The sequence below is a fragment of the Elephas maximus genome, chromosome 4 (assembly GCF_024166365.1).
Source record: "Elephas maximus indicus isolate mEleMax1 chromosome 4, mEleMax1 primary haplotype, whole genome shotgun sequence".
In the NCBI taxonomy this organism is placed as follows: Eukaryota; Metazoa; Chordata; class Mammalia; order Proboscidea; family Elephantidae; genus Elephas; species Elephas maximus.
Genome location: NC_064822.1, coordinates 174,749,257 through 174,777,170, shown reverse-complemented (window position 1 = coordinate 174,777,170; position 27,914 = coordinate 174,749,257). Strand labels below are relative to the sequence as shown.

At 44.9% G+C, this 27,914-nt stretch overlaps 1 protein-coding gene across 1 annotated transcript in view; it reads right to left on the bottom strand.

Moving 5' to 3' along the window:
- Positions 1–27,914, bottom strand: part of ABTB3 (ankyrin repeat and BTB domain containing 3) — a 371,198-nt gene that overhangs the window by 134,064 nt on the left and 209,220 nt on the right. The window contains exon 2 of the mRNA XM_049884271.1: positions 10,877–11,026. Within this exon, the coding sequence (XP_049740228.1) occupies positions 10,877–11,026 (150 nt within the window). The remainder of the gene's footprint in view (positions 1–10,876; positions 11,027–27,914) is intronic.

Below are 27,914 nucleotides of genomic sequence, written 5' to 3'. Positions count from 1 at the left end.
GGTACAGCTACATGATAAGATAACAAACTTATGGAGCCATTAAAGACGTTTACATAGAGCTAGAATATCATCATGGAAAAAAAAAAAACTCCCGAGTTAAAATGCTAAGTGGAAGAAAAGAAGGCAGAATTCAAAACTGTGTACAGTGTGATCAGGAGTATATTATTAAAAAACTATGCACTAAGTAAATACAAAGGAAAAAATATACCAAAGTGTTGACCAAGGATTTCTCTGCCCTAGTGAGCCTGTGGACAATATTTCCTTCCAACTTTTCTGTAGTTTCTGAATTTTAAACTATGGCACGTGCGACTTGTAGTTTCAGAAAAATAAGCTTATCGAGCTGGATTTACTTTCTTCTATCTTCCATCTAGGGTCAGGCTGGAGTATGCTCATTTTTTCCATTTGTCTCTCTTGAAGAGTCCCATTAAAAAATCCAAAACAAGAAAAATCCAAAGGAAATGGGCCCTTACACCACTCCTTCTGTTCCCTGGAGCTCTGGGAAGCCTGGCGGGTGGGTGCCTTTTGCCTTGGTTGGGCGGGTGCCTTTTGCCTTGGTTGGGCTAGCCATCTCCTCAGAGCATCATTCAGCTCGCCTTGCATTTCTAAGTTCCCTGTTCCAAGTTCATGCTGTTCTCTCACCTTGGATTGCCCTTTCCTGAATTCTCCCAACTACTGAAAACTTTCAAGGCTGTGATCAAATGCTGCCTCTTCCACAGAGCCCTCCAGAATGCTTCTGGTCAAAATCAATTCCCCCTTCCCTTGTGTACCTGCAATACCTGCTAATAAAGTCGAACATGTTACCTATTTTATTCTGACGTGTTTCAAATTTACTTGTCCACATGCCTGCTTCCGCTTACTAGGGTCTGAGCTTCAAGAGCAGAGATCCTGTCTCATTCATGGTCCTATTCTCGGAGGGGCAGTGTACCATGGTGGTTAGGAGCATGCTCTCTGGATGCAGAGTGCTGGAGTCTGAGCCTTCAATCTGCCACTAACTAGCTGTGTGATCCTGGGTGAGTTATTTAATCTTTCTGTAAGTGGGGATGATTATGGCCTTATGGATTTGTTGTGTGGATTAAATGAATCCTCTGTGTAAAGTATTTAACCTTGGTTTCTTCATTTGTAAAATGGGGAGAAGTAACAGTACCTACCTCATAGTATTAAATGAGGCAATGCACATAAAGCACTTAAGGAACTTGGCACAGGATATGCTTAATAAGCATTCACACTATTCTTCTCCTTTGCACCAACATCATCATCACCACCACCATCATCATTATCACATCACCACCACCATCATCACCACTACCACCACCATCATCATCACCATCACCACCACCATCATCATCACCATCACCACCACCATCATCACCACCGCCATCATCATCATCACCATCACCACCACCACCACCATCATCACCACTACCACCATCATTACCACATCACCACCACCACCACCATCATCACCATCACCACCACTACCACCATCATCATCACTATCACCACCACCATCACCACTACCACCATCACCACATCACCACCACCACCACCACCACATCACCACCACTATCATCACCATCACCATCATCATCACCATCACCACCACCATCATCATCACCATCACCACCACCATCACCACCGCCATCATCATCATCACCATCACCACCACCACCACCATCATTACCACATCACCACCATCATCATCACTATCACCACCACCATCATCACCACTACCACCATCATCATCACATCGCCACCACCATCACCACTACCACCATCATCATCACATCACCACCATCATCATCACTATCACCACCACCATCACCACTACCACCATCACCACATCACCACCACTATCATCACCATCACCACCACCATCAGCATCACCACCATCATCACATCACCACCATCATCACTGTCATCACTACCATCATCATCACCACCATTATCATCACCAGCATCACTATCAACCCCACCACCACCATCACTGCCATCATCACCATCATCACTACCATCATCACCACTACCACCATCATCATCACCATCATCATTACCATTATCATCACAACCACCATCACCATCATCATCACCAGCATCTTTATCACCACCACCATCATCATGATCCGCCTAGCTCCTTGAGGCCCCAAGGATATCTCTGAGAAGGGAGGGCTTAGAAGAAGGGATTGGCACAGGGATTCCTGCAAGCATTTGCTCCATTTCAACCCCTGCTCTATACATGTGCGACATGCTGCCTTCCCCTCTCGCTGTCATGAACCCAACACAGCAAATCCACTTGTCACCAGTCCCCTGAATTTGAGCGACTGGAATTTGGTTCCAGAAGCTTGCTTGGGAATCCACTGATAACCATGTTTCGCAAACATCGGCCTTTTGGGAATCACCGTCATGATGTCTTTCATTTCTTTTCGCCACTGGTACAATTTATTTACTTAATATTTGTCTTTAAATTGGCTCATTCTCTTACACAAATAAATTTATTTTAGAAGGAAACTTCCTATCCGTGTCTTAAGTGGAAAATCAATATTTTTCTAATACTCATAAAAATACATATAGTGCTTAAAAGTAGAAAACTCCCTAACGTATCACTGACAATCATCTTCTCCACCATCCTTTGGGCAACGCTGTCCTAACCTGCCTGACTCAGGCTTATCTGTGCGGCCCACACTAGGCCATCAGCTCCTGCATGCCAGCTGTTACCACCCTGGGACAAAGTGCCACAGGTCCCAACACTGAGGTCCTTCTGACCAAACCTATCTTGAGACAGCACCTACACTGTCTCCCCTTCTCTTCCTTTCACCCACAGCCAGTTATATCGTTAATTATAGTATGTTCTTAAAACCTCCCCACAACCCTGGGGAGGTGGTATTAACACCGCATTTCACAGATAGAAAATCGGGGATCAGAGAGACCAAGTCACTTGTCCTAAGTCACACAGCACAGACGAGAAAAGGCTCTCCAGTTTCATAAACTGCTGTTTAACTCATCCCACCAAAATCCCTCCTCTTCATAAAGGAAGGAAAAAAAAAAACCACGGATAAGGGGAGATTTGTTTTCTCAGGGAAGGGGAGATGGAGGGACATAGATGGAACAACACCTTCAAATTCAAACAGAAGGAAGGCTGAACTCTTGGATTCAGTGGGAAACTTGTTATTCATTCATTCATCAAATGTGTATTGAGTCCTATTGTGTGCCAGGGGCAATGGTTAAGTGCTCGGCTACTAACTGAAAAGTCAGTAGTTCGAACTTATCATGCACTCCGAGGGAGAAAAGACTTGGCGATCTGTTCCCATAAAGATTACAGGTAGGAAACCCTATGGGGTAGTTCTGCTCTGACCTATAGGGTCTCTATGAGTCAGAATCGACTTGACAGCACACAACAACAATTGTGTGCCAGGCACTGTTGTAGGCACTGAGGATACAGTGACGTTCAAGAACAAAGTCTCAGCTCTCATGGGATTTAGCTTCAGCGTCCGAGACAGATGATGAACAATATGTAACATGTCAACTGGTAATAAGTGCTAAGAAAAAATTAAAGCAGGAAAAACGTATAGAGAGTGGTGGTGGGGTGGGGTAGATGGGGGATAGTCACAGGACGGCCTCTTTGAGGAGCTGACATATAAACAGAGGCCTTAATTTTTTTTTTTAATGAAGTGTGGGAGGAGCCTCATGAATAGCAGGGGAGGAGCCTGCCAGGCAGAGGCAACAGCTGGTGCAAAGGCCCTGGGGTGAAAGCATGAGCTAAGTGTTCAAGAAACTACCAAGAGGCCAGTGGCCACTTTGCTACCTGAGAGGGTCACAGGTACACCCAAGGGGCTGGAGGTGGCAGGACTCTATGAAAAGGGCCCAGGGGCAATTCAAACAAGGAGAGACAGCCCCTTGTTCAGGCAATTTATTTAGTGTTTATTTAGTGACATTCACGAGAGATAACTCTGAAAAACCCTTTTCACGCCCAGTTGTAAATTAACACCTTGGTTTGGTTGCCTCATTTAGTGGGAACAACAAGTTCACAGGCCAGCGTGAAAAGACAACAAGAAGAGGCATTTTATGATAGAGCCCTCATTTTTTTTTTCCCCCTTTAAGCAATAGAAAGCCAACACCATAATTAATAACTGTCAGATGAGAGTAATTGGGAGCTTGAGGGAGAGGCTGGGGTAATGGTAGAAGAGGTGAGACAAGATCTCGGAGGATGCAGATATGGGTTGTACAGGACCAACTGCAGAGTCGATTTGATCCAATAATGAGATAAGCTGAGGTTTCTGCTTTCCCCATGGCCTCAGTGGGAGAGAAGGGTGACTGGCTTTCCCAGGCCCACTCACTGGCTCAGGGAAGGAGCCCTGGGCTGCCCGCTGGACTCTAAGTCAACTGTGAAGTCCAGTGCATTGCCTTGTGTATTTCCTAAGGCTCATGGCAAGAGTTACTAGCCTTTGTGATATGCCAATTAATAAAATTTAGAAGTTCAGTTCTAGATCCTTGTGTCCAAAGTTCAGTTCAAAAGAAAATTTCATGTTTGACTGGGGTTTCATGAAGGGTCACACTCGTCTGTAGGATTCTCTTCAGTTTTTGTTTCACAGACTAATTTACTTTGGGTCATTCATTCATTCATTTGACATTCAACAGGTATTTCCTGGGCTGTAGGAGGTAGGTTCGGTGCTCAGAATACAAAACCGAACTGGACACAGCATAGTCGGAAAAGAAAAAAAATGGGATTTGAATTATGACTCTGCCATTTACTAGCTGTGTGGCCCTGAGCAAGACATTTATTCTTCGTAAGTTTCAGTTTTCTTATCTGAGAAATGGAAATAATTGTAATTTACCTTTCACATATTTAAAGCACTTGGCACACAGCAGGTGCTCCAGAAATCATGGATATATTTTTACCTCTAGCCACAGCAGCCTAGATAAAGAGAGTGCCCTGGACCTCCTGGTGGATTAAGGCAGCTCTGGGTTTTAATATGATGTCCTGAGGAAATCTACCACCCATCTGTCAGTTTGTCATACTGTGGTGGCTTGGGCGTTGCTATGAGGCTGGAAGCTATGCCACTGGTATTTTAAATACCAGCAGGGTTGCCCATGGTGGACAGGTTTTAGCAGAGCTTCCAGACTAAGACAGACTAGGAAGAAAGGCCTGGCTGAAAATTAGTGAATAAAAATCTTATGGATCACAACATAAAACTGTCCAACTTGCTTGCTTTGGACATGTCATCAGGAGGGATCAATTGCTGGAGGAGGACATCATGTTTGGTGAAGTATAGGGCCAGTGAGAGCAAGGGAGACAGACCCTCAGTGGGATGGGTTGGCACAACAGTCACAATGACGGACTCAAAGTCATTGTGAAGATGACGCAGGACCGGGTGACATTTTGTTCTGTTGTACATAAGGCCGCCATGAGTTGCAGTTGATTCGATAGCAGCTATCTCTCTATAGGGTCGCTATGAGTTGGAATCGACTTGAAGGCAATGGGTTTGGTTTTCTGGTTTTTATTCTATCTATCTACCTGAGGAAACAGGCGGGGATTACAGGGAGGAAGTCCCAGCTGCAGGGGAAGTCCCTAATCCAGGTATTCGGTGAAGTACTTGGTAGCCTTTATGAATTTTCACATCTGGAGTTTAGTTCAGAGGAGACTGCCCACAATATGCCCTGTGAAGCAAATCGCAGATCCTCAGAGCTGGAGGGTACACGGACTTGACCAACACTCTGATCTGAGAGTGAGTGGGGCGCTCAGGCCTGGGGTGGAACATCTGTTGGCCTTCCCCGGAGAGAGTATTTTCTAGCCATTAGGTGTGAAAGCTTTACCTTAAAAAGCCTGAGTTCAAATCTCAGCCCTTCAACTCACAGTATGCTTGACCTTGGACAAGGTGTTTACCCTTCTTTTGCCTCCATTCCCGTATCATAAAATGGGGATAATAATGTTGTCGTTGTTAGGTGCCATTGAGTCGGTTCCAACTCATAGTAGCCCTGTATATGACAGAATGAAACACTGCCCGGTCCTGCGCTATCCTTTACAGTCATTGCTATGCTTGAGCCCACTGTTGCAGCCACTGTGTCAGTCCATCTCGTTGAGGGTCTTCCTCCTTTCCTCTGACCCTGTACTTTACCAGGTATAATATCCTTCCTTCTCCAGGGACTGATCCCTCCTGACAGCATGTCAAAAGTATGTAAGGCACATAATAATAGTATATTAGATACAATTTATGTAAAGCTTTTAACACAGGACCCCAATTCAGTAAACACCAGCTGCTATCACGGTATTGTTATCACTACTCCTAGCTATAAAGAAGGCCATGGTCAGAGGCTGGTCCCCTACCCTGACCAGCTATCTCCCTGTTTCAAGAAAAGGAGTAAAGGCTCAGGACAAACCCTCTTCATCTCGCCTTCGCTGGAAACACAGTGGTTTCTAGAATCCACACTGACAGAATAACCTTTGAATATGAAGAACAGTCTCTCTTCGTACACAGAGATCAAGGCAGTATTGATTCAGACCACAGAGCAGGCCAGTCTAAATTACAGGCAGATCAGGAAAGAAGGCAACATTATTACCTTCTGTGGCCGACCTGACTTATCAAACTGCCTCCACGCACAAGTTCTACCAGGCTGACTTAATGAGCATATAAAACCCATCCATAATTAGCAACGCCCATTTGTGTGCCAACAATTCATATGCGAAAGTCAGCATTCAAAGACAACGACATCATTTAATTTACAGAGCAAATTGTCCTTAAAAGCAGTTTATGTGGCAAGCTGCTCCTGCGGCTGCCTGCTTAGGTGAAATGTAGGTTTGTGTAGTAAATCCTTTCTTTGAAGAACCCCCCCTTCCCCCCCCCGACCCCAAACCCAAAAAAACCAAACCAAACCAGTTGCTGTGGAGTTGATTCTGACGCACGGCGACCCTAGGTGTGTCAGAGTAGAGCTGTGCTCCACTCTGGGTTTCTGATAGCTGGTTTTTCAGACGCAGATCACCAGGCTTTTCTTCCGCGGCACCTCTGGATGGGTTTGGACTGCCAACCTCTAGGTCAGTAGCTGAGTCCTTAACTGTTTGCACCACCCAGGGACTCCTGTTTTTCTAAGACAGTGCCAGAATTAAGCAGAGCCCCAGCCCAGATGCCAGAGGCGGGCAGGGCCGTGAAGAACCAGGACCAGCCTTTGAGACCCAAGAGCAGAGTGTGTGGGCCCTTGATGTGGAAGCCCCTTCCTGGTCACGCCCATGCAGACATGCCACAACTCTGTTTCAGGCAGATCCTAAGTCACCAACGGACATGGGCCTGCCCTGGAAATTAGCTGAGTCCCCCACCATGTGGCATTTCTTTTCAGAGTGGTGTTTTCCCAAGAGTGCTGCTTGGGCCCTCTACATCTGAATCCCATGGGAGCTTGTTAAAATGCAGAGTTCCTTATCCTGACACAGCAGTTGTAGACATCTCAAAACACCATTCACATTCATCGCTGCTTCAAAATCCTGGGGTCATCAGACCTGCTGCTAGATCAGGTTACATAATGTGTCAATTAAAAAGCATACACGATACCACAACTTCGATGAAAAATGTTTTCATAAGTGAACTTAAATCTAATTGGTTTCTTTTGTAATTTTATGTACTATATTTCATGCGATTGAAATTTTCATCTTGAGACAGAGTCCATAGGGTTTACCAGATCGCCAAAAGGGTCTGTGGCCCCAAGAAGCTGAAGCACAATTGTACCACTGGCAGCTAGAAGACCCTGAGCTGGGCAGTGGTTATCTCATGACTTCAGGGCCTTGAAGATAATGGAAGAGCAAGTATCTCTTTACCGATCAAAAGGAGTCCCTGGGTGGTGCAAACAGTTAAGGAGCTCGACCGCTAACCAAAAGGTTAGAGGTTTGTGTCTACACAAAGGTGCCTGGCAAGAAAGACCTGGTGATCTACTTCTGAAAAAATCAACCATTGAAAACCTTATGGAGCACAGTTTTACTCCGACACAGGGTTGCTTTGAGTTGAAATGGACTCAACAGCAACTAGTTAGATGCCAAAAGGATCCCCTGTGGCTTGAATCGGCTACTGTTTCCCTTTTGAGGGGGCATGCCATGTTGAGGAATGCCTGTCTTGGGTGTATTCCTTTGGCAACAATTGCCTTGTGAGTCCTGAATCCTCTCACAGTTGAGGACTTGTTGGAATCTCAATACCAATTCATATTTTAACATAATCTAGTATCTCTGAGGATCAATGCTCCAATTCCATTGGGAACTAATTAATACACAGCTCAGCTGTTTGACAATCAGTTGGATCATAAGTAAATACAGTTTTATTTTCTTCTGGTTGCCGGACTCAGAGAGCACAGCCCTGAATTAGGGGGTGGTCAAGCATGGCAAATTACTGCCCAGACTCGAAATATTCCAGCCCTGACTCTCTCTCCCTTCTCTCTACCTTTCTGCCTCTTCCTTCCTTCCTCCCTCCCTCCTTCCCTCCCTTCCTTCCTTCCACTCATTCTGTCGACATATTTCCTGAGGGCCTACGATGTGCCAGGCGATATTACTGGTGCTGGGGCTTGATCAGTGAACAAAACAAATGCACTTGCACTCAGTGAGCATGTATTCTAGTAGGAAGAGATTTTTAAAAAACCAAAAAAAGAAAAAACATTGTCATCAAGTCGATTCCTACTCAGTGTCCCTATAGGACAGAATAGAACTGCCCCATAGGGTTTCCAAGGCTGTAATCTTTACAGAAGCAGACTGCCACATCTTTCTCCTGAAGGGCAGCTGGTGGGTTCGAACTGCTGACCTTTTGGTTAGCAGCTGAGTGCTTAACCACTGTGCCACCAGGGTTCCCTTAGGAAGAGATCGACATTTAAAAAAATAAATGACTAAAACATAGAGTGTGACTGAAGGTGGGGAAGGGAAGTGACCGCTAATGGGCACGGGGTTCCATGTTGGGATGATGAAGATGTTCTCAAACTGACCGCAGTAACGGCTGCACACTGTGTAAATATGCTAAAGACCACTGGATTGTACACTTTAAATACAAGAATCCTATGGTATGTGAATTATATCACAATAAGCTGTTACTTAAAAACAAAAACTATATAGAGTATGCTACCAGGTGATAAGTGCCGGGGAGAAGAGTAAAGCACTGAAAGGGGCTGAGGGCCCTCCCAGTGTTACAATATTAAATAAAGTGGTCAAGAAAGACTTCATTGGGAAGCTAGCATTTGGGTGAGACTTGACTTGAAGGTAATGAGGGAGCAAGCCATGTGGCTATCTAGAGGAAGAGTATTCCAGGCAGAGGGAACAGTACATGCAAAGGTCCTGAGGCATCCTGCTATGTTCAAGGAACAGCAAAGAGGTCAGGGTGGTTGGAGCTCAGTGGCCAAAGGGAAAGTAGAAGACGATGTTTGAGAGACAAGGGGGTGCTGTAAGCAATTGTCAGGACTGTGGTTTTTCCTACGTGTCGGATGGGCAGCCAGTGGAGGGTTCTGAACAGAGGAGAGATGTGATCTGACATATGCTTGAAATGGATCCCTGTGGCTGCTGTGCTAAGCAGGGAGAGCAGTTAGGGTGCTAAGCAATTACCCAGGTGAGGATGATGGCCTGGCCCAAAAAGTAGGAGTGGAGGTAGTGAGAATTAGTGGGCTTCTGGGTGCATTTGAAGGAGGCCTGATAGAATTGGCTGATGGAGTGGATGTATGAAGGAGAGAGGAGTCAGCAACAACTCCAAGGGTTTTCGGGCTGGGCAACTGAAGAATAGGGTTGCCATTTTCGGAAATGGGAAAGACCACAGGAGGGGCAGGGAAGATCGGGACTTCAGACTTGAGCACATTGGTTTCAAGCTATCAATTAGACCTTCAAGGGAGATGCCAAGCCCGGCGTTCTGGGCAGAGGCTCAGGCTGAAGATCTAAGATCTCCTTTTTGCTCATTTGGTTCGTGTAGAATCCAGGATCCAAGATCCTCTTGGGACTCCTGTCTTGGCTTGGCCAATAGGTCTGTGCACTGAGGTGGAGGTAGGGGAAGGAGGGGCAGACACGTGGGTCTTGGAGCCAGACTCTAGCGATTTGAATCTGAGCTCTGCCACTTTTTGGAGAAATTGTACTTTTAGGCAATTCATTTTAGCAAACTCAGTCTTGAATGTCACAATCTATAAAATGGGGAGAGTAAGATGCAATGATTATAGTTAATATATGTGAAGTGCTGGAAGCCTAATAAAAACAGGTATCATTACTAACCATACCCTGACCCCTAGGTGGTGCAAACCGTTAAGTGCTCAACCACTAGCTGAAAGGTTGGGAATTCGAATTCACCCAGAGGTGTCTTAGAAAACAGGCCTCACTAACTGCTTCTGAAAGGTCACAGCCTTGAAAACCCTATGGAGCAATTCTACTCTACACACATGGGGTCGCCATGAGTTGGAATCAATTGATGGCAACTAAAAAAACAACAACCCTTATCCATAGGCAACCACCTGAAAATGTGTGGGAACATACAAAGTGAGGGGAAAGGTTTTCCATAGCGGAAATCCACAGCGAACAGCCGCCATTTATACGACACATATTGTATGTCAGGCGCTGTGGTAAACCATTTTATGGACTCTGGCTCACTGCATCACTATAATCTACACTGTACGTTAGGTGTCAGTATTTTCTCTATTTTGTAGAAAAGGAAGCTGAGGCTCAGAAAAGGTTAGAAACTTGACCTACATCAATGGCAGAGCCAGGAAATTTACCAGGCCCACTTGGCTCCAGAGCCCTCGCCTTCCCGATAGCCATCAGCACCATCTTGTGCACACAGCAGGCCTCTATAAAAGGTACCATCTTGTGGCCTGGAGGAGGGTATGGATCCACCTTGGGTACAGAGAGGACATGTCACGAGACTCAAGGGCTGGAGAAGCAGTTTGCACTTACTCAGTTCTGCGATGCTGCCCACACGGGTGGCCAGCAAGGACTGCTCGATGGTCCTCAACTCTGACTGGCTGAACATGGGCAGTTCCCCCGGCTTGCTTGACCGTTGCGGGTCTCTGTGAAGATTCAGGCTGTCTGGCAGGCACAGCACCCCTGCAGGGATTGAAAGGAAAACAGAGGGTTATTTTTCATTTAAACAAGGGAGGGGTGCAAAACCTCACACAACCTCAAACCGTGCTAGAGTTGCTGCTGCAAAGCCATCATGGGAGTGAGTGCTTCTGGACCCCTTTTAGAAACGGATGTTTAGCTAGCTATTTCGAAAGGTCTCTTCAAAGTCCTGATCTACTGATTTTAGAGAACATGTGAACATTCATATGTGCACACACATTTCCAAAGGACACAAACATACAACCCTTTTCCTTGGGCCTTGCAGGGATTCTACCCACTGAGAGAAGCCTCTTGTGAACCTTGTGGTCACTGCCCACCCTCTCCCTCCCAGAGGCAGCTGCCATCCCTAACAACCCTGGGAGAAGCGTCTCCGCTGACAGCCACTTCTGAGGGCTTGCTTTATTTGCCCAGCAAATTTAACTCCGGGTGGCTGAGCCGTTAACTGTTAAGATAGGGCTTCTGGCTTTCCCTGTGGAGCTGTATGTCAAGAGGCAGAAGAATCCCCATGGACTTGTGTAACTTGCACAGTGAATACCCAGGGGAAATCCCTGGAATCCGATTCTTCTCTTCCCTTCCTTCCCAGCCCATAATTATACACTGAGAACCAGAAAACTTACTTTGTGTAGATTATTCAGAAATATTCACTCTTCCTCCCAACACCCCACCCTCTCCAGGCAGAAGTGTGCTTCCCTGCTCCTTGACTTTGGACTTGACCACTTGACGTGCTTTGGCTAATGGTATGTGAACGGCCACCATGGAGCCAAAGGCCTGCAAAATGCTTATATATCTGAACTTTCTCTTGTGCCTCTGCCACCGCCATGGGAAGAATCCACCCTGGTTAGCCTGCTGGTCTAAGAAGGGTGACAGATACATGGAGCAGATCCAGAACCAAGCCACAGATACCTGAGAAATAAATGCCTACTTGGTATGCCACTGAAATAGTGGGGTTGTTTATTACTCAGCGTTATTATGATGACAGCTAACAGATACACCTACTGAGTGCCAATAGCTGAAGACAGAGTGTACAACGCAGGCATTATGCTGTGTTAGGGGCTGCTGATACAATGATGAACCGAATACACATAACCCTGTTCTCACTGAGCTTACAGTCTACATGAAAGAGATAGACTGTTGCATACATAATTACAAAATCATGTGATAGGAGAATGGATAGGAATGAAGCAATGATGGATATCTTAGCTGGGAGTTGAAGAATGTACGAAAAGATTAAGAATGAAGGATGTTTTAACTGGGACCTGAAGAATGAGTCCCAGTACAGACCCAGCTGCCAACAGTTCGACTCCGACTCATGGCAATCCCATGTATGTCAGCACTGTGCTCCGCAGGGTCTTCAACGGCAGATTTTTCGGAAGTAGGTCTCCAGGCCTTTCTTCTGAGGTGCCTCTGGGTGGACTCGAACAATTAATTTTTCTGTTAGCAGCCAAGCACTTTAACTGTTTGTACCAGCCAGGGACTCTGAAGAATGAGTATCTGCTGCTGTTGAGTCGATTCCGACTCACAGTGACCCTATAGGACAGAGGAGGACTGCCCCGTAGGGTTTCCAAGGAGTAGGTAGTGGACGTGAACTGCTGACTTCTTGGTTAGCAGCCAAATGCTTAACCACGGCGCAGCCAGGGCCCTGGAGAATCACTAGGTGTCAGTAAATAAGAAGCACTTATTGAGCGCCTGCTGTGTTCTCAACCCTGCTAGACAATTTGAAAATGCAAACGAAGCAGAAGACATATTCAAGTAGTTTATAAACTAACTACAGAGACTAGGCTGGCGTGGACAAAGTAATTTGGGAACAATAAAACAGTGTCAGTATAGAGATGCCAAAGTATATTAAGCCACCTAGCAGGGTGAGGGGAGACAGAAGCCGAAGGCCAGTAGTTCAAGTCCACTCCTCACCCTGCTTCAACCACAAAAGCTCAGCAAACAAAGGTTCCTCCTTTGCAGATGGCAGGCACTGGGTGGCCCCTGTCACACACCCACATTAAAACCTCTTCTGGCCCCTGTTGCAGTCGAACTGAGCCACTCAGTTTACCTGAACGTTTTACCTTCTACTCCTAAGGGAAGCTGGCCCAGCAGGGGAAGCAGCCCCAGTAGACGTGTTTTGGACGAATAATGAATAAATGAGGAGTCCCCAGCTAGCACACACAGTAAAGTCCTCGACTACTAGCCAAAAGGTTGGCAGTTTAAACCCACCCAGAGGCGCCTCGGAAGACAGCCTGGTGATCTGGTTCTGAAATGTCACAGCCTTGAAAACCCTATGGAGGGGTTTTACTCTGCACACATGGGGTTGCCATAAGCCAGAATTGACCTAACGACAACGATGAATAAGTAGATGAGTGATATAAGTGAACATTAGATTTTAATGTTCCTATATTTAGAAAACGAGGCAGTAAAGGTTTTGTGGTAGAATTCTGTCCTTCCATCGGGGAGCCTGGCTTGATTCTCAGCCAAGGTACCTCATACACAGCCGCCACTTGTCTGACAGAGGCTTGCATGTTGCTATGATGCTGAGCCTCCAGACTAGGACTAGGAAGAAAGGCCTGGAGATCTACTTCTGAAATTCAGCCAATGAAAACCCCGTGGATCACAATTGGATAACGGGGATGGTACAGGACTGGCCAGCATTTCATTTTGTTGTGCATGGGGTCACCATGAGTCACAGGCCGACTTGATGACAGCTAACAATAACAACAACATCAATATTCAGGAAACTGGTCAAGTAAGTTTCTTTTTAAGATTGTTCTCTAACCATTGTATTTCAAAGGGTTTGGACCATGACTCAAAATAAGAAATGTATTTTATATCATGATCTACTACACGTGCACCCATGCATGTGCACAGACACACATACACACGCACACACACGCATCCCCCCACATCTCCCACACTTTTCACGTTTTCCAAAAGAAAAATGTTTCATGAAAAATACTATTGATCTTCACTATCATGATGCACTCCCATTTTTTCTTTAACCTCTCTTGTCTTTTATTAATAAAAAATGAGAACAACAGCTCCAAAAGTGATTTCATGAACCATTAATGGGCTGTGATGAATAGTGTGGAAAGGCACCATCGAATGTGCTGATACACAATCTGGCATTAATCAGACAAAGCAGATTCACCATTTATTGGACACGGCCTAGTACTGTGCTTGGCTCCACACTGGGTACAGAGATGACCTGGAGGCAATCTCTGCACTTCAGGAATGCTGAGCCTTTCAAGGGAAGACGAGACCTTCACAGAAATGCCCATTGTCCAAGGCTGGCCTCCTCCTTGTCTTATTTCCCTAAACAGCCCTCATCCTCCATTCACCCTAGCAGGGACACACTGAGTCATCCTTGCTTCCTTCCGTTTGCTCACCTGTCTGAGACATTTAGTCAGAGGCTAAGTCACAAAGCTGTTGCCATGGCAACAAACTTTGGGCCAATCCCTCATCTGAATCCCCTGGCATCCCTGACTCTAGTTCAGAGACTTACCACCCCTTGAAGCGCTCACTGTAAAAGGCACCATAGTCACAACCGAGTCTGATAACTGACCCAAGGTTCAGGGTAAGAGGCCCTCTGCTTGGGAAGAGGGGGCGTTTGGGGGGCTTCACAGCAAAGGAGACCTGTGAGCTGAGCCCTGAACACTGAGAAGGATAAGGTTATCTAATAGACAAATGACTCTAAAATGTCCTCCTAGAATTGCTTCTCTCAGTATTTGCATTATCTGTAGTAAGTTCTTAATCCAAACCTGCATCTTAAAACTTTGCTTCACATATTGGTTGAGCACAAGCAAATGGGCCTTGAGCTTGTCTAGAACATGTCTAGAACCTAGAACTTGAGTCCTGGCTCTGCCATTTTCCACCTGTGGTTGAACCTCGTTCATGGAACCTCTTCAGATCCCAGTTTCCTCTTCATGGGGATGATAATCATGACCTTGTCTCCCTCATGGGGTTGTTGGGGGTGAAATGACATAATGTATACCAAAGCACACATTTGCGTGTGCTAACCAAACAGCAGGTCTCCACACATGTTAACTGAAATGAAAATCAGTTAATGTGTACAACCCATTCTTGGAATTCTTTATGCTTTATCACGGGAATAAACAATTTCCCTTGGAGTTATTGCTCCTTTATTTAGAGGGTTATGAAATTTAAATGGGGAAATACAATGATTCATAGAAGCTTCGAAAGCTTGATTACAGAGATTTGGGAAGTCTATAATTGATCTATTATGCAAAGATTATCTATCAAGGTTTTCTTTTTGAGGGCTCTATGGGATATACACATAAAAGAGTTACTTATGTTTTTATATAAAAACCAACTAGGTCAATGAGAAAGTCCCAGTATCGTACTTTAATGTCAGACGCAGGCCTGAGTTTTGCACAACTCATCAGTTTCCATTATTGGAGCCAAAAACAGCCACAGCCTGGTGATTAAGACCCACGTTTACAGACGGAGGGAAGTGAGGTTCAAATATGACTTTTTGCTGGACCTAAAGGAAATAATTTCCCTGGAGAGCAGGTGACCATAAGCCAGGGTCTATATTGAGATTTAGGGGGTCATGGTCTCCTTGAAATTCTATTACTTTGGAAGTATGTTGTACATCTGTCTAAGGGAAGTCCATTTACATTCTCAAAAGGGCCTGCGGGGCCTAAAAGATGAGACCTCTGAGGCCCACATTCCCAGTAATAAATGTGTCTCTGTGGCCTGGACTGGCCAGGCAGGGTGAGGTGTGGTAGGGTGGGATGGGCTTGACTCTCTGCCCAGAGTTGAGCTCTGACCCTGCCACTGCCCCTTGTGCACAAAGAACTTTCCAGATCCCCAGGCAGTTTCCGTATCTGCAAAGATGGTGTCTTAGTCACCTAGTGTTGCTATAACAGAAACACCACACATGGATGGCTTTAACAAAGACAAGTTTATTCTCTCACAGTCCAGTAGGCTAGAAGTCCGAATTCAGGGCATCAGCTCCAGCGGAAGGCTTTCTCTCTCTGTCGGCTCTGGAGGAAGGTCCTTGTGATGCATCAATCTTCCCTTGGCCTGGAATCAGCTCAGCACAGGAATCTCAGGTCCAAAGGAATGCTCTGCTCCCGGCACTGTTTTCTTGGTGGTATGAGGTCCCCCTCTCTGCTTGCTTCCCTTTCTTTTTTTTATCTCTTGAGAGATAAAAGGTGGTGCAGGCCACACCCCAGGGAAACTCCCTTTATGTGGGATCAGGGATGTGACCTGGATAAGGGTGTTACCTAATCCTCTTCAACATAAAATTACAATCACAAAATGGAGGACAACCACATAATATTGGAAATCATGGCCTAACCGAGTTGACACTTACTTTTCGGGGACACAATTCAATCCATGACAGATGGGTTAAAATATTGACTTTATAAGTTTACTGTGGTGATTAAACTCGATAATATATTTAAAGCCTCAAGCCTATAGAAAAAAAAAAAAGGATAGAAAGCGCCTGATAAATACCCTGTTCTCACAAACGTGCACTTTTGTTTATTTAGTGTCTGGATTCAAAAGTCTCGTGGGTCATCTTTCCAAAATCCTGTGTGGCTGGAGACAAGACAACTTTTGGTGAGGTTGTTCAGAACATAATGTATGAGAACAGCCCCTCTGGGTGTGACTGCAGGCCAGCATCCTGTTTCTGATGAGGGTAATCTGGGTGCATTCCTGAAGGGAAAAGGCCAGGATGGCCCGTTGGCAAATATAATGCCACGCCACCCTGTCACTCTCTCTTGACTTTTCTCTGTGTCTCCATTCTATTGCTGGACCTAGAGGACAAGGATGCTGTCATGGGTTGAATTGTGTCTCCCCAAAACATCTGTCAACTTGACTAGGTCATGATTCCCTTGTATGATTGTCTACCATTTTATCTTCTGATGTGATTTCCTTATGTGATGTAAATCCTATCACCGTGATGTAATAAGATGGATTAGTAGCAATTATACTGATGAGGTCTAAACTATTAGGTAGTGTCTTAAGCCAATTTCTTTTGAGGTATAAAAGAGAGAAGTGAGCCGAGAGACATGGGAACCTCATATCACCAAGAAAGCAGTGCCAGGAGCACAGCGTGTCCTTTGGATCTGAGGTTCCTGAGCTGAGATGCTCCCAGACCAAGGGAAAACTGATGCATCACAAGGACCTTCCTCCAGAGCTGATAGAGAAAGCCTTCCCCTGGAGCTGGAGCCCTGAATTCAGACTTATAGCCTACTGGACTGTGAGAGAATAAACTTCTTTTTGTTAAAGCCATCCACTTGTGATATTTCTGTCATAGGAGCACTAGATGACCAAGACAGATGCTATTTACCCACGAAGAGAAAACGAAGCAGACATTTGCATTCATCCATTCAGCTCTCAGTGCTGATGTTGATGATGATGATGGAAGAGGAGGAAGAGATGGAAGCTACTGGCCAACTTTTATTAGTACTGTGTGCCACCCCCACGTGTCTGTCAGTTGGTCGTGCTGTGGGGGCTTGCGTGTTGCTGTGATGCTGGAAGCTATGCCACTGGTATTCAGATACCAGCAGGTATTTCCAAAAAAGGTGATTCAACTGAATGCAGAAATTATGGAACAATATCATTAATATCACACACAAGCAAAATTTTGCTAAGGATCGTTCAAAAGCAGCTGCAGCATTACATCGATAGGAAACTGCCAGAAATTCAGGCCGGATTTAGAACAGGACGTGGAACCAGGGATATCATTGCTGATGTCAGATGAATCCTGGCCAAAAGCAGAGAATATCAGAAGGATGTTTACCTGTGTTTTATTGGCTATGCAAAGGCATTTGACTGTGTGGATCGTAACAAACTATGGATAACATTGTGAAGAATGGGAATTCCAGAACACTTAATTGTGCTCATGAGGAACCTATACATAGATCAAGAGGCAGTTGTTCAGACAGAACAAGGGGATACTGAGTGGTTTAAAGTCAGGAAAGTTGTGAGTCAGGGTTGTATCCTTTCACCATACGTATTCAATCTGTACGCTGAGCAAATAATCCGAGAAGCTGGACTATATGAAGAAGAACAGGGCATCAGGATTGGAGGAAGAGTCATCAACAGCCTGTGTCATGCATATGACACAACCTTGCTGGCTAAAAGTGAAGAGGATTTGAAGCACTTACTGATGAAGATCAAAGACTACAGTCTTCAGTATGGATTACACCTCAATATAAAAAAAACAAAAATCCTCGTGACTGGACCAATAAGCAACATCACGATAAATGGAGAAAAGATTAAAGTAGTCAAAGATTCCATTTTACTTGGATCCACAATCAACACCCACGGAAGCAGCAGTCAACAAATCAGAAGAAACGGATGAATGGATATATAAATTATGGTATATTCACAAAATGGAACACTACGCATCGATAAAGAACAGTGAGGAATCTGTGAAACATTGCACAACATGAAGGCATTATGCTGAGTGAAATTAGTCAGTTGCAAAAGGACAAGTATTGTATAAGACCACTATTATAAGAACTTGAGAAATAGTTTAAACTGAGAAGAAAACATTCTTTTGTGGTTACGAGAGGAGGGAAGGTGGGTGGGAGGGTGGGAGAGGGATATTCACTAATTAGTTGGTAGATACGAAATAATTTAGGTGAAGGAAAGACAACACACAATATGGGGGAGGTCAGCACAACTGGACTAAACCAAAAGCAAACAAGTTTCATGAATAAACCGAATGCTTCAAAGGCCAGTGTAGCAGGGGCAGGGGTTTGGCGACCATAGTTTCAGGGGACATCTAAGTCAATTGGCATTATAAAATCTATTAAGAAAACATTCTGCATCCCACTTTGAAGAGTAGCGTCTGGGTTCTTAAACGCTAGCAGACAGCCATCTAAGATGCATCAATTGGTCTCAACCCACCTGGCTCAAAGGAGAATGAAGAACACCAAGGACACAAGGTAATTATGAGCCCAAGAGACAGAAAGCGCCACGTGAACCAGAGACTTCATCATCCTGAGACCAGAAGAACTAGATGGTGCCCGGCTACAACCGATGACTGCCCTGACAGGGAACACAACAGAGAACCCCTGAGGGAGCAGGAGAGCAGTGGGATGCAGACCTCAAATTCTCATAAGACCAGACTTAATGGTCTGACTGAGACTGGAAGGACCCTGGTGGTCATGGCCCCCAGAACTTCTGTTGCCCCAGGACAGGAACCATTCCTGAAGCCAACTCTTCAGACATGGATTGGACTGGACAATGGGTTGGAAAGGGATGTTGGTGAGGAGTGAGCTTCTTGGATCAGGTGGACACTTGAGACTATGTTGGCATCTCCTGCCTGGAGGGGAGATAAGAGGGTAGAGGGGGTTAGAAGCTGGTGAAATGGACATGAAAAGAGAGAGTGGAGGGAGAGAGTGGGCTGTCTCATTAGGGGGAAGAGTAATTGGGAGTATGTAGCAAGGTGTATGTAAGTTTTTAAGTGAGAGACTGACTTGTAAACTTTCACTTACTTAAAGCACAATAAAAATTATATATAAAAAAAGAAATCAAAAGACACATTGCATTGGGCAAATCTGCTGCAAAGGACCTCTTTAAAGGGTTGAAAAGCAAAGATGTCACCTTGAAGACTAAGGTGCGCCTGACCCAAGCCATGGTATTTTCAATAGCATCATATGCTTGCGAAAGCAGGACAATGAATAAGGGAGACCGAAGAAAAATTGACACCTTTGAATTGTGGTGTTGGCAAAGAATATTAAATATACCATGGACTTCCAAAAGAATGAACAAATCTGTCTTGGAAGAAGTACAATCAGAATGCTCCTTAGAAGCAAGGAAGGCGAGACTGCGTCTTACGTACTTTGGACATGTTGTCAGGAGGAATCTGTCCTTGGAGAAGGACATCATGCTTGGCAAAGTACAGGGTCAGTGGAAAAGAGGAAGACCCTCAATGAGATGGATGGACACAGTGGCAGCAACGATGGGCTCAAGCATAACAACAATTGAGAGGATGACGCAGGACCAGGCAGTGTTTCGTTCTGTGGTACTCAGGGCCTTTATGAGTCGGAACTGACTCGATGGCACCTAACAACAACAACAACACATGTGTCAAGGAGCTCTGGTGGCACAACAGCTAAGCACTCAGCTGCTAACTGAAAGGTTGGTGGTTTGAACCCACCCAGCGGCTTTATGTGAGAAAGACCTGGTGATCTGCTCCCTTAAAGATTACAGCCAAGAAAACGCAGGCAGGGGACCTGCCTGGCAGTTCTACTCTGTCGCATGGGGTCACTATGAGTCAAAAGCAACTTGTTAGGACCTAACAACAGCTACATGCCAGGCATTGTGCCAGGCACTTCACATATTTGAATTTAAATTTATTTTAATCCTCACAAACATGCTATGGGAATCCTAACATTTATTGGGAGATAGTATAATTTAACAGTTAAAAATAAAGGTTTTGGGTCCAAATTGCCTGGGTTTAAACCCTTATTATACCACTTACTACTTGCGTAGCCTTAGGCAGGTGAACATAGCCATTCTCCACCTCGGTTTCCCCATTTATAAAATGGAATATTAATAGTGCCTACTTCACAGGGTTGTATGAGGATTAAATAAGTTAATACTTGTAAGACAGAAAAAGTACCTGGTACAGAGTAAATGCTATAAAATATTTTCTATCACCTCTATTTTATAGAGAAAGCAATTGAAACTGGGAGATGTTCAATACTTTGCCCAAGGTCACAGAGATTCTAAAAAATGGAACTGGGAATTGAATACCTAGGATTTCTGATTCCAGAGCGCACACTCTCAGCCATTCAGCATACTGCCTCCTGGTTACTGAACCCCTGCTCTCTGACAGGTATTGCTAGGGAGGCATACAGTAGGGTGCAAGACAGATAGGTCTCTGCCCTCATGGGGCTCACAGTCTAGCCTAATGTGAGAGATTTCCCCAATGTTATCAACCAGGAGCTGATGGGCAAGAATATAAACCCTGCTGAATGCTGCAATATCTACCCCTTTAAGATTCAAAGAAAAAACATTCATGATTTGCCCGCTCCATGGGACAAAAGGCAAGGCCAACAGATGTATAACCTAGATGTGTTTCCTACTTTGCATTTGCCACTAGGAAGCTCAGCACTCAATTTGAATTCTGCCTGCGAATAAGGACCTGCATTCTTCATTTTCCTTTTGCCTCACTTTCATCATCTCTTTTACACTGTTGCAATCTACATATTTTCACAAGCTGCCTCAAAAATCACAAAATGAACAAGTTATGCGGAAACAGCAGAATACTTTGGTAGTCCAGGCTCTTTTGCCCTCTGGAGTTTCTGCACATTCTGCAGTCACTTCCTGGGGGCATTTTATGTGCCAGCTCTGTGCAGGCACTAGAGAAACAAGGTTAGGATGGGCTTGGGGCTGATGGGTGAGCAAAAAAAAAAAAAGTAAATTTCTCAGGTACTGAACTAGGCTTTCTTTGTTAGTGGTTATTAAGTGAAAACTTCTGGGCTTGACCCAGGATAATTTCCAGAATTCAGAGCCCTCCCAGGCATCTTGAGCTTAATTGACATCCTTAAAACCCTGAGGCTAACCAGAATGAAGAAGGCTTTGGCGATGGGGCTTCTGTCATAATTGGGAGAATATCCTGGACTCCCCACGAAAGACTGGGGGAGGTAGGAGGGGGTAGAAGTCATTGTCACTGCAGAATGAAGCCAATTGCTTAGAGTCAATTGCAACTCATGGCAACTCCATGTATGTCTGAATAGAACTGTTCTCTACAGGGTTCCCCCACCCCCTGAATTTTAATTATTTTGTTGTTGCTGGGAATATACACAATACAACAATTCAGCATTCCATGGAGTTATCAAAGGCTGATTTTTTTTGGAAGCAGATCACCAGGCCTTTCTTATGAGACGGCTCTGACAATCTTTTGGTTAGCAGCTGAGTGCGTTAACCATTTGCAACATCGTTAAGCAGTGTTAAACCTTCCAGGCTCCATTCCCTATCCATTGTGTTAGACAGCAAAAATGACCTCCATTCCCCGCCCCCGCCCCCGCCACTTTGTGCATGTAACATGGCACTGAAGTTCTTCCATCGAGGGTCTATTTCTCCACGCCTTAAATCTAGGCTGGACTGTGACTTGCTTTGGCCAACAAAATGTGGCAGAAGTGATAGGGTGTCAGTTCCAAATCTAGGCTTCAAGAGGGCTTGTGCACTTCCTTCTTCAGAACTCTGCCACCACCAAGAGAACAAGGCCTGACTAGCCTGCTGGAGGGATGTGAGCTAGACATGGAGAAGAGCTAAAGCCCTCTTAGACCAGCCAGCAACATGTGTACCCTAAAAATGTTGAAAATCCAGACAAGATCAACACAGCTGTCTAACCAACCTGTAATCGACCACAGACTCATGAGTGAGCCCAGCAAGACCAGAAGAACCACCCACTGACCTGCAGACTACTGAACAATAACAGATGGTTGTAGTTTCAAGTCACTGAGTCTTGACATTGTTTGTTACGCAGTGTAATTGTAGCAATAGATAACTGATAAATCAAACAAATAGCTTTTAAACTTGTTGCCTTAAAATGCTTTTTACTTTTTCCCTTGTTGCTTTGTAGAATCTAGTCATTCTGGGTAGTTGCCTACTGACCTATTTCTATCAGGTTTGGAGAAGAATCCAGACCACCCAGTGCACATTTCTACCTCAGGACCTTTGCAGTTGCTGTCTGCTCCTTTCTCACATATATGCATGGCTTGCTCTCTTACTCATTCAGGTCTCTACTCAAATGCTACCTCCTCTAAGAGACCTTTCTGACTACTCCACTAAAAGCAGTACCCTGCATCATTCTCCCATCCCTATACCTGATACTATAATATACATTTATTTGTTTATGTATTGCTTTTCTCCAGCACCAAAATGTAAGCTCTCTGAAGGAAGGATCTTGATCTATTTTATTTACTGCTTCACCAGTGGCCTAGAACAGTGCCCGGCTGGTAATTGTTGCTGTTGTTCGATGCCATCGAGTCGATTCTGACTCATGGAGACCCCATGCATGCAGAGTAGAACTGCTCCATAGGGTTTTCAAGGCTGTGACCTTTCAGAAGGTGACTGCCAGGCCTGTCTTCTGAGGTACCTCTTTGTGGGTTTGAACCACCAACGTTTTGGCTAATAATTTAGGACTTAACTGTTTGTACCACCCAGGGACCTGTAGGACAGTGGCCGGCTCATAATAGGCACGTAAATAAATACTTAATGAATAAGTGAATGAATGAATGCCCAGAGCTCATGAGAAGAAGATGGGAAGGGATGTTTAAGGACCAAGGCAGCAGCAGCAAAGGGGTTCCCCTGCCCTGTGTATGTGTGCGTTATGGTGTAGCCATGGGAAGGAGCTAGAATCTGCAGATGGCTGTGTAATGCCGTGCTGGGCAGTGTGTGTTTGTGACCATGTAAATCTTGGTACCTGGACACAGGCTTGAGCCCTGCCTTGTCTGTCTCTGGCTGTAAGAGGAAGCTGACTCTCCCAAGTTCTGCCAGTGAAGCTAGACTTGTGTTCTGTTAAGTTACCCCCAGAATGTAAAGTGGAGGGTCCTGGCACCTGTCCCAGCTCTAGTAAATGGGAAGGAAGCAGTTGGGGTGTAGCAGACCAGCCCCTGAGCAGGCATGAGACAGACCTGCCTGGGTTCAGATTCCTGCCTTGCCATCTCCTAGCTGTGTGGCATAGGGCCCAAGACTCAGTTTCTCTGAGCCTCCTTTTCTCTACACATGTCTGATCCTGTCTACCTCCTTAACCATAATTCGTTATGATTCACACAGTTGAATGCCTTTTGCATAGTCAATAAAACACAGGTAAACATTTTTCTGGTATTTTCTCTGCTTTTTTTTTTTCAGGCAAGATCCATCTGACGTCCCAGCAATGATAGCCCTCATTCCACATCCTCTTCTGAACCTGGCTTGAACTTCTGGCAGTTCCTTGTTGATGCACCGCTAAACTGCTTTTGAATGATCTTCAGCAAAATATTACTTGTGTGTGATAATTAATGATATTGTTCAATAATTTCCACATTCAAATGGATAACCTTTCTTTGGAATGGGCATAAATATAGATCTCTTCCAGTCGGTTGTCCAGCTAGCTGTCTTCCAAATTTCTTGGCATAGACGAGTGAGCACTTCCAGTGCTGCATCTGTTTGCTGAAACATCTCAACTGGTATTCCGTCAATTCCTAAAGCCTTGTTTTTCACCAATGCCTTCAGTGAAGCTTGGACTTCTTCCTTCAGTACCATCTGTTCTTGATCATATACTATTTCCTGAAATGGTTGAACACCAACCAATTCTTTTTGGTTCAGTGCTCTGTGTATTTTATTGACTACACAAAGGCATTTGACTGGGTGGATCATAATAAATTATGGATAACGTAATTGCAAAGAATGAGAATTTCAGAACACTTAATTGTGCTCATGCGGAACCTGTACATAGACCAAGAGGCAGTCATTCAAACAGAACAAGAAGATCTTGTGTGGTTTAAGATCGGGAAGGGCGTGCATCAGGGTTGTATCCTTTCACCATATTTATTCAATCGGTATGCTCAACAAATAATCTGAGAAGCTGGACTATATGAAGAAGAACAGGATTGCTTTTCAGGATTAGAGGAAGACTCATTAACAACCTGTGTTATGCAGATGACACCACCTTGCTTGCTGAAAGTGAGGAGGACTTGAAGGACTTACTGATGAAGATCAAAGACTACAGTGTTCAGTATGATTACACCTCAACATAAAGAAAACAAAAATCCTCACAACTGGACCAATAAGCAACATTATGATAAACGGAGAAAAGATTGAAGTTGTCAAGGATTTCATTTTAGTTGGATCCACACTCAACACCCATGGAAGCAGCAGTCAAGAAATCAAATGACAGATTGCGTTGGAAAAATCTGCTTCAAAAGACCTCTTTAAAGTGTTAAAAGCAAAAATGTCACTTCGAGGACTAAGGTGCACCTGACCCAACCTATGGTATTTTCAATTGCCCCATAAGCACTTGAAAGCTGGACAATGAAAGAGGAAGACAGAAGAAGAATCGATGCCTTTGAATTATGGTGTTGGCAAAGAATATTGAATATACTGTAGACTGACAAAAGAACAAACAATGCTGTCTCAGAAGAAGTACAGCCAGAATGCTCTTTAGAAGCAAGGATGGCAAGACTTCGTCTCACATACTTTGGACATGTTATCAGGAGGGACCAGTCCTTCGAGAAGGACATCCTGCTTGATAGAGTAAAGGGTTAGTGAAAAAAAGAGAAAGGCCCTCAAGGAGATGCATTGACACAGTGGCTGCAACGAAGGGTTCAAACATAGCCACAATTGCGAGGATGGCGCAGGACTGGGCAGTGTTTCATTCAGTTGTACGTGGGGTCGCTAACAGTTGGAACCAACCTGACAGCACGTAACAACAATAATCTACCTCCTAGCGTGGGTGGGAGGCTGAAAGGAGATAATATATATGAATGAACCTGGCACAGAGAGGAGGCCGATAAATGTTTGCTAATAAACCAAGCGAAGTTCTTTGAAGTTAAAGATTTAGGAATTCAATAACACAGTGTCAGAAGGCTTTCTTTTATTGCTAAATTTAGTAAGAAACAAGACAGAAAATTGTGAGATTTGTGTGTATGTGTGTGTTCCTACAACCAGCTTGGAAATCTCTTTTTATTTCAGAGACTTGGCAGTGGGAAGTAAATTCAAGGCTTCCTTGGCGAACCCGTTGGTCTTCGAGAGGCATGTTCTACTCCATTAGGACAAATCCAGACTATGATGTATTTCCCTCCCTAGAATGATTTATATTTCAATGGGAAAGTTATTAGAAGTTTGAAGCCACCAAAAATGAGATGTAGAAAACACGAGGATGGAGGATTTTCAGAAATGGGTTCAAGAACATGCCCAAGCTTGGAGCCTGAAGTACAAACAGGAATGAGGGCTGACCTTCTTAAAAGAACATGAAGATACTAGTGGATCACTTGTTCTTTCAACTGTGGACGATGGTCACCACTGAGACAACAGGACACATTCCTGCCCTCAAAGGCTCTGGTCAGCTGGGAAGGTGGACCCACCACCAACAGAAATATTGTGGGAGAAACACTAAAAGGGAGGCATGCATGGGGTCCCACTGGAGCACAGCAAGAGGAACCTAAATCAGCCCAGGAGCTCCAGAAGAGATTCCCTGGGGAGCTGAACACTGGAGCTGGGACTTGAGCAAGCAGATGCTTTAGAGCAGAGCTGTGTGTGGATTCTGGAGCCCCAATTCTTGGGTTTTTATCCTGGCTCTGCTCTTCCTATCATGTCACCTTGAGCATATTATTCAGCCTCTCTGTACCTCAGTTTCCTTATAAATAATAGGAATAGCCTTAGTGTACTCCTCATAGGGCCACTGGGAGATCCAACGAGTTAGTATACATAAATCTTGGTCCCTGGGTGGTGCAAACAGCTAACACGTTCGGCTGCTGACTGAACGGATAGTGGTTTGAGGCCACCCAGAGGTGCTCAGAAGAAAGTCCTGGCAATGTATTTCCAAAAATTCAGCCATTGAAAATCCTATGAAGCACAGTTCTACTCTGACACATTTGAGAAGTTGGAGTTGACTCCATGCAACTGGAAAAAAAATATCTCAATAAATGTTACACATCATTGCTATTAATATTATTACAGATGGGCATTCCAAGGAAGAGCAAAGGCCCAGAGGCACATGCTCTGCATATGGGGCCGTGGCAGGAGCAAGGAGTACAGGATGTCTGAGGTGGGGGAAGAAGCTAGACTGTGAGGCAGGGGACGATCATGGAGGACCAACCTTGGGCATTGGGCCAAAAAGAGTTTGGATTTTAAAATGGAACCTTGGCCCTCTGGCTACTGTGTTTCTCTTCCCTTTCCCAGTCAAAATTCTAGAAAGAGTGGTGTGTACCCACTATCTCCATTTCCTCCTCTCCCCCACTATCCCTTATACCTTGCTGTCTCTGTTTTATGAATGAATGAATCCAAATAAGTCCTTCCTGGTTGCCCAATAAGTTCAAGCTTATCCTTCAAGGCTCAACTCAAATGTGACCTTGGAGATCTTGACACTCAAAGAAGCTGCAGGCCCTGTTCTTCAGAAGCCCCCAGTCAAAAGAGAGAGGTCCTAAGACAACAAGGAAATTACCTAGTGTGCCTGCCCTGTGCTGAGACAAAGAGAAGCAGGGACAAGGTGTTGCAGGGCCACAAAGCAGGAAGGGGTGGAGATATCCCTACAAGCTACCCCTCTCCATTGCAAGTCAGTAGGAGCCAGAAGTAGCCAGTTTTTTCTGGAAGTCAGCTCAGGAGCAAGAGAACTACTTAAAACCTGGGTTAGGGAGTGCTAGCCCTGAGACCAGCACACAGGCACCTATGCTGTTATTAAGGCAGTGTATATGGTGTGTCAGGCACCCAGTGGCAGTGGGACAACAGCGTGGGTCTAACACTGATGGCATAGAGAAGACAATCAGCTATTATGGGACCATGAAGAAACAGAGGGTGAAACACTCTATTCACTCACTCATTCAACGAACGTTTGCTGAGCACCCATGAGGTGCCAGGCATGGTCCTAGGTACTGGGAGGATCCAGTAGCGGAGCACTCAAATTCCCTGCCATCTTGGTACATACATTCCAAACATGTGGTCCAAACACAAAAGTAGAATACGTGGCCCATTAGGTGGCAAATCTACCACCCATCTGTGTGTCTGTCATACTGTGGTGGCTTACATGTTGTTATGATGCTGGAAATTATGTCACTGGTATTTTAAATGCCAGCAGGGTCACCCACGGTAGGTAAGTTTCCGCACAGCTTCCAGACTAAGACAGATAAGGAAGAAAGGCCTGGCAATCCATTCCTGAAAATTAGCCAATGAAAATCTTACGGCTAACAACAGAATA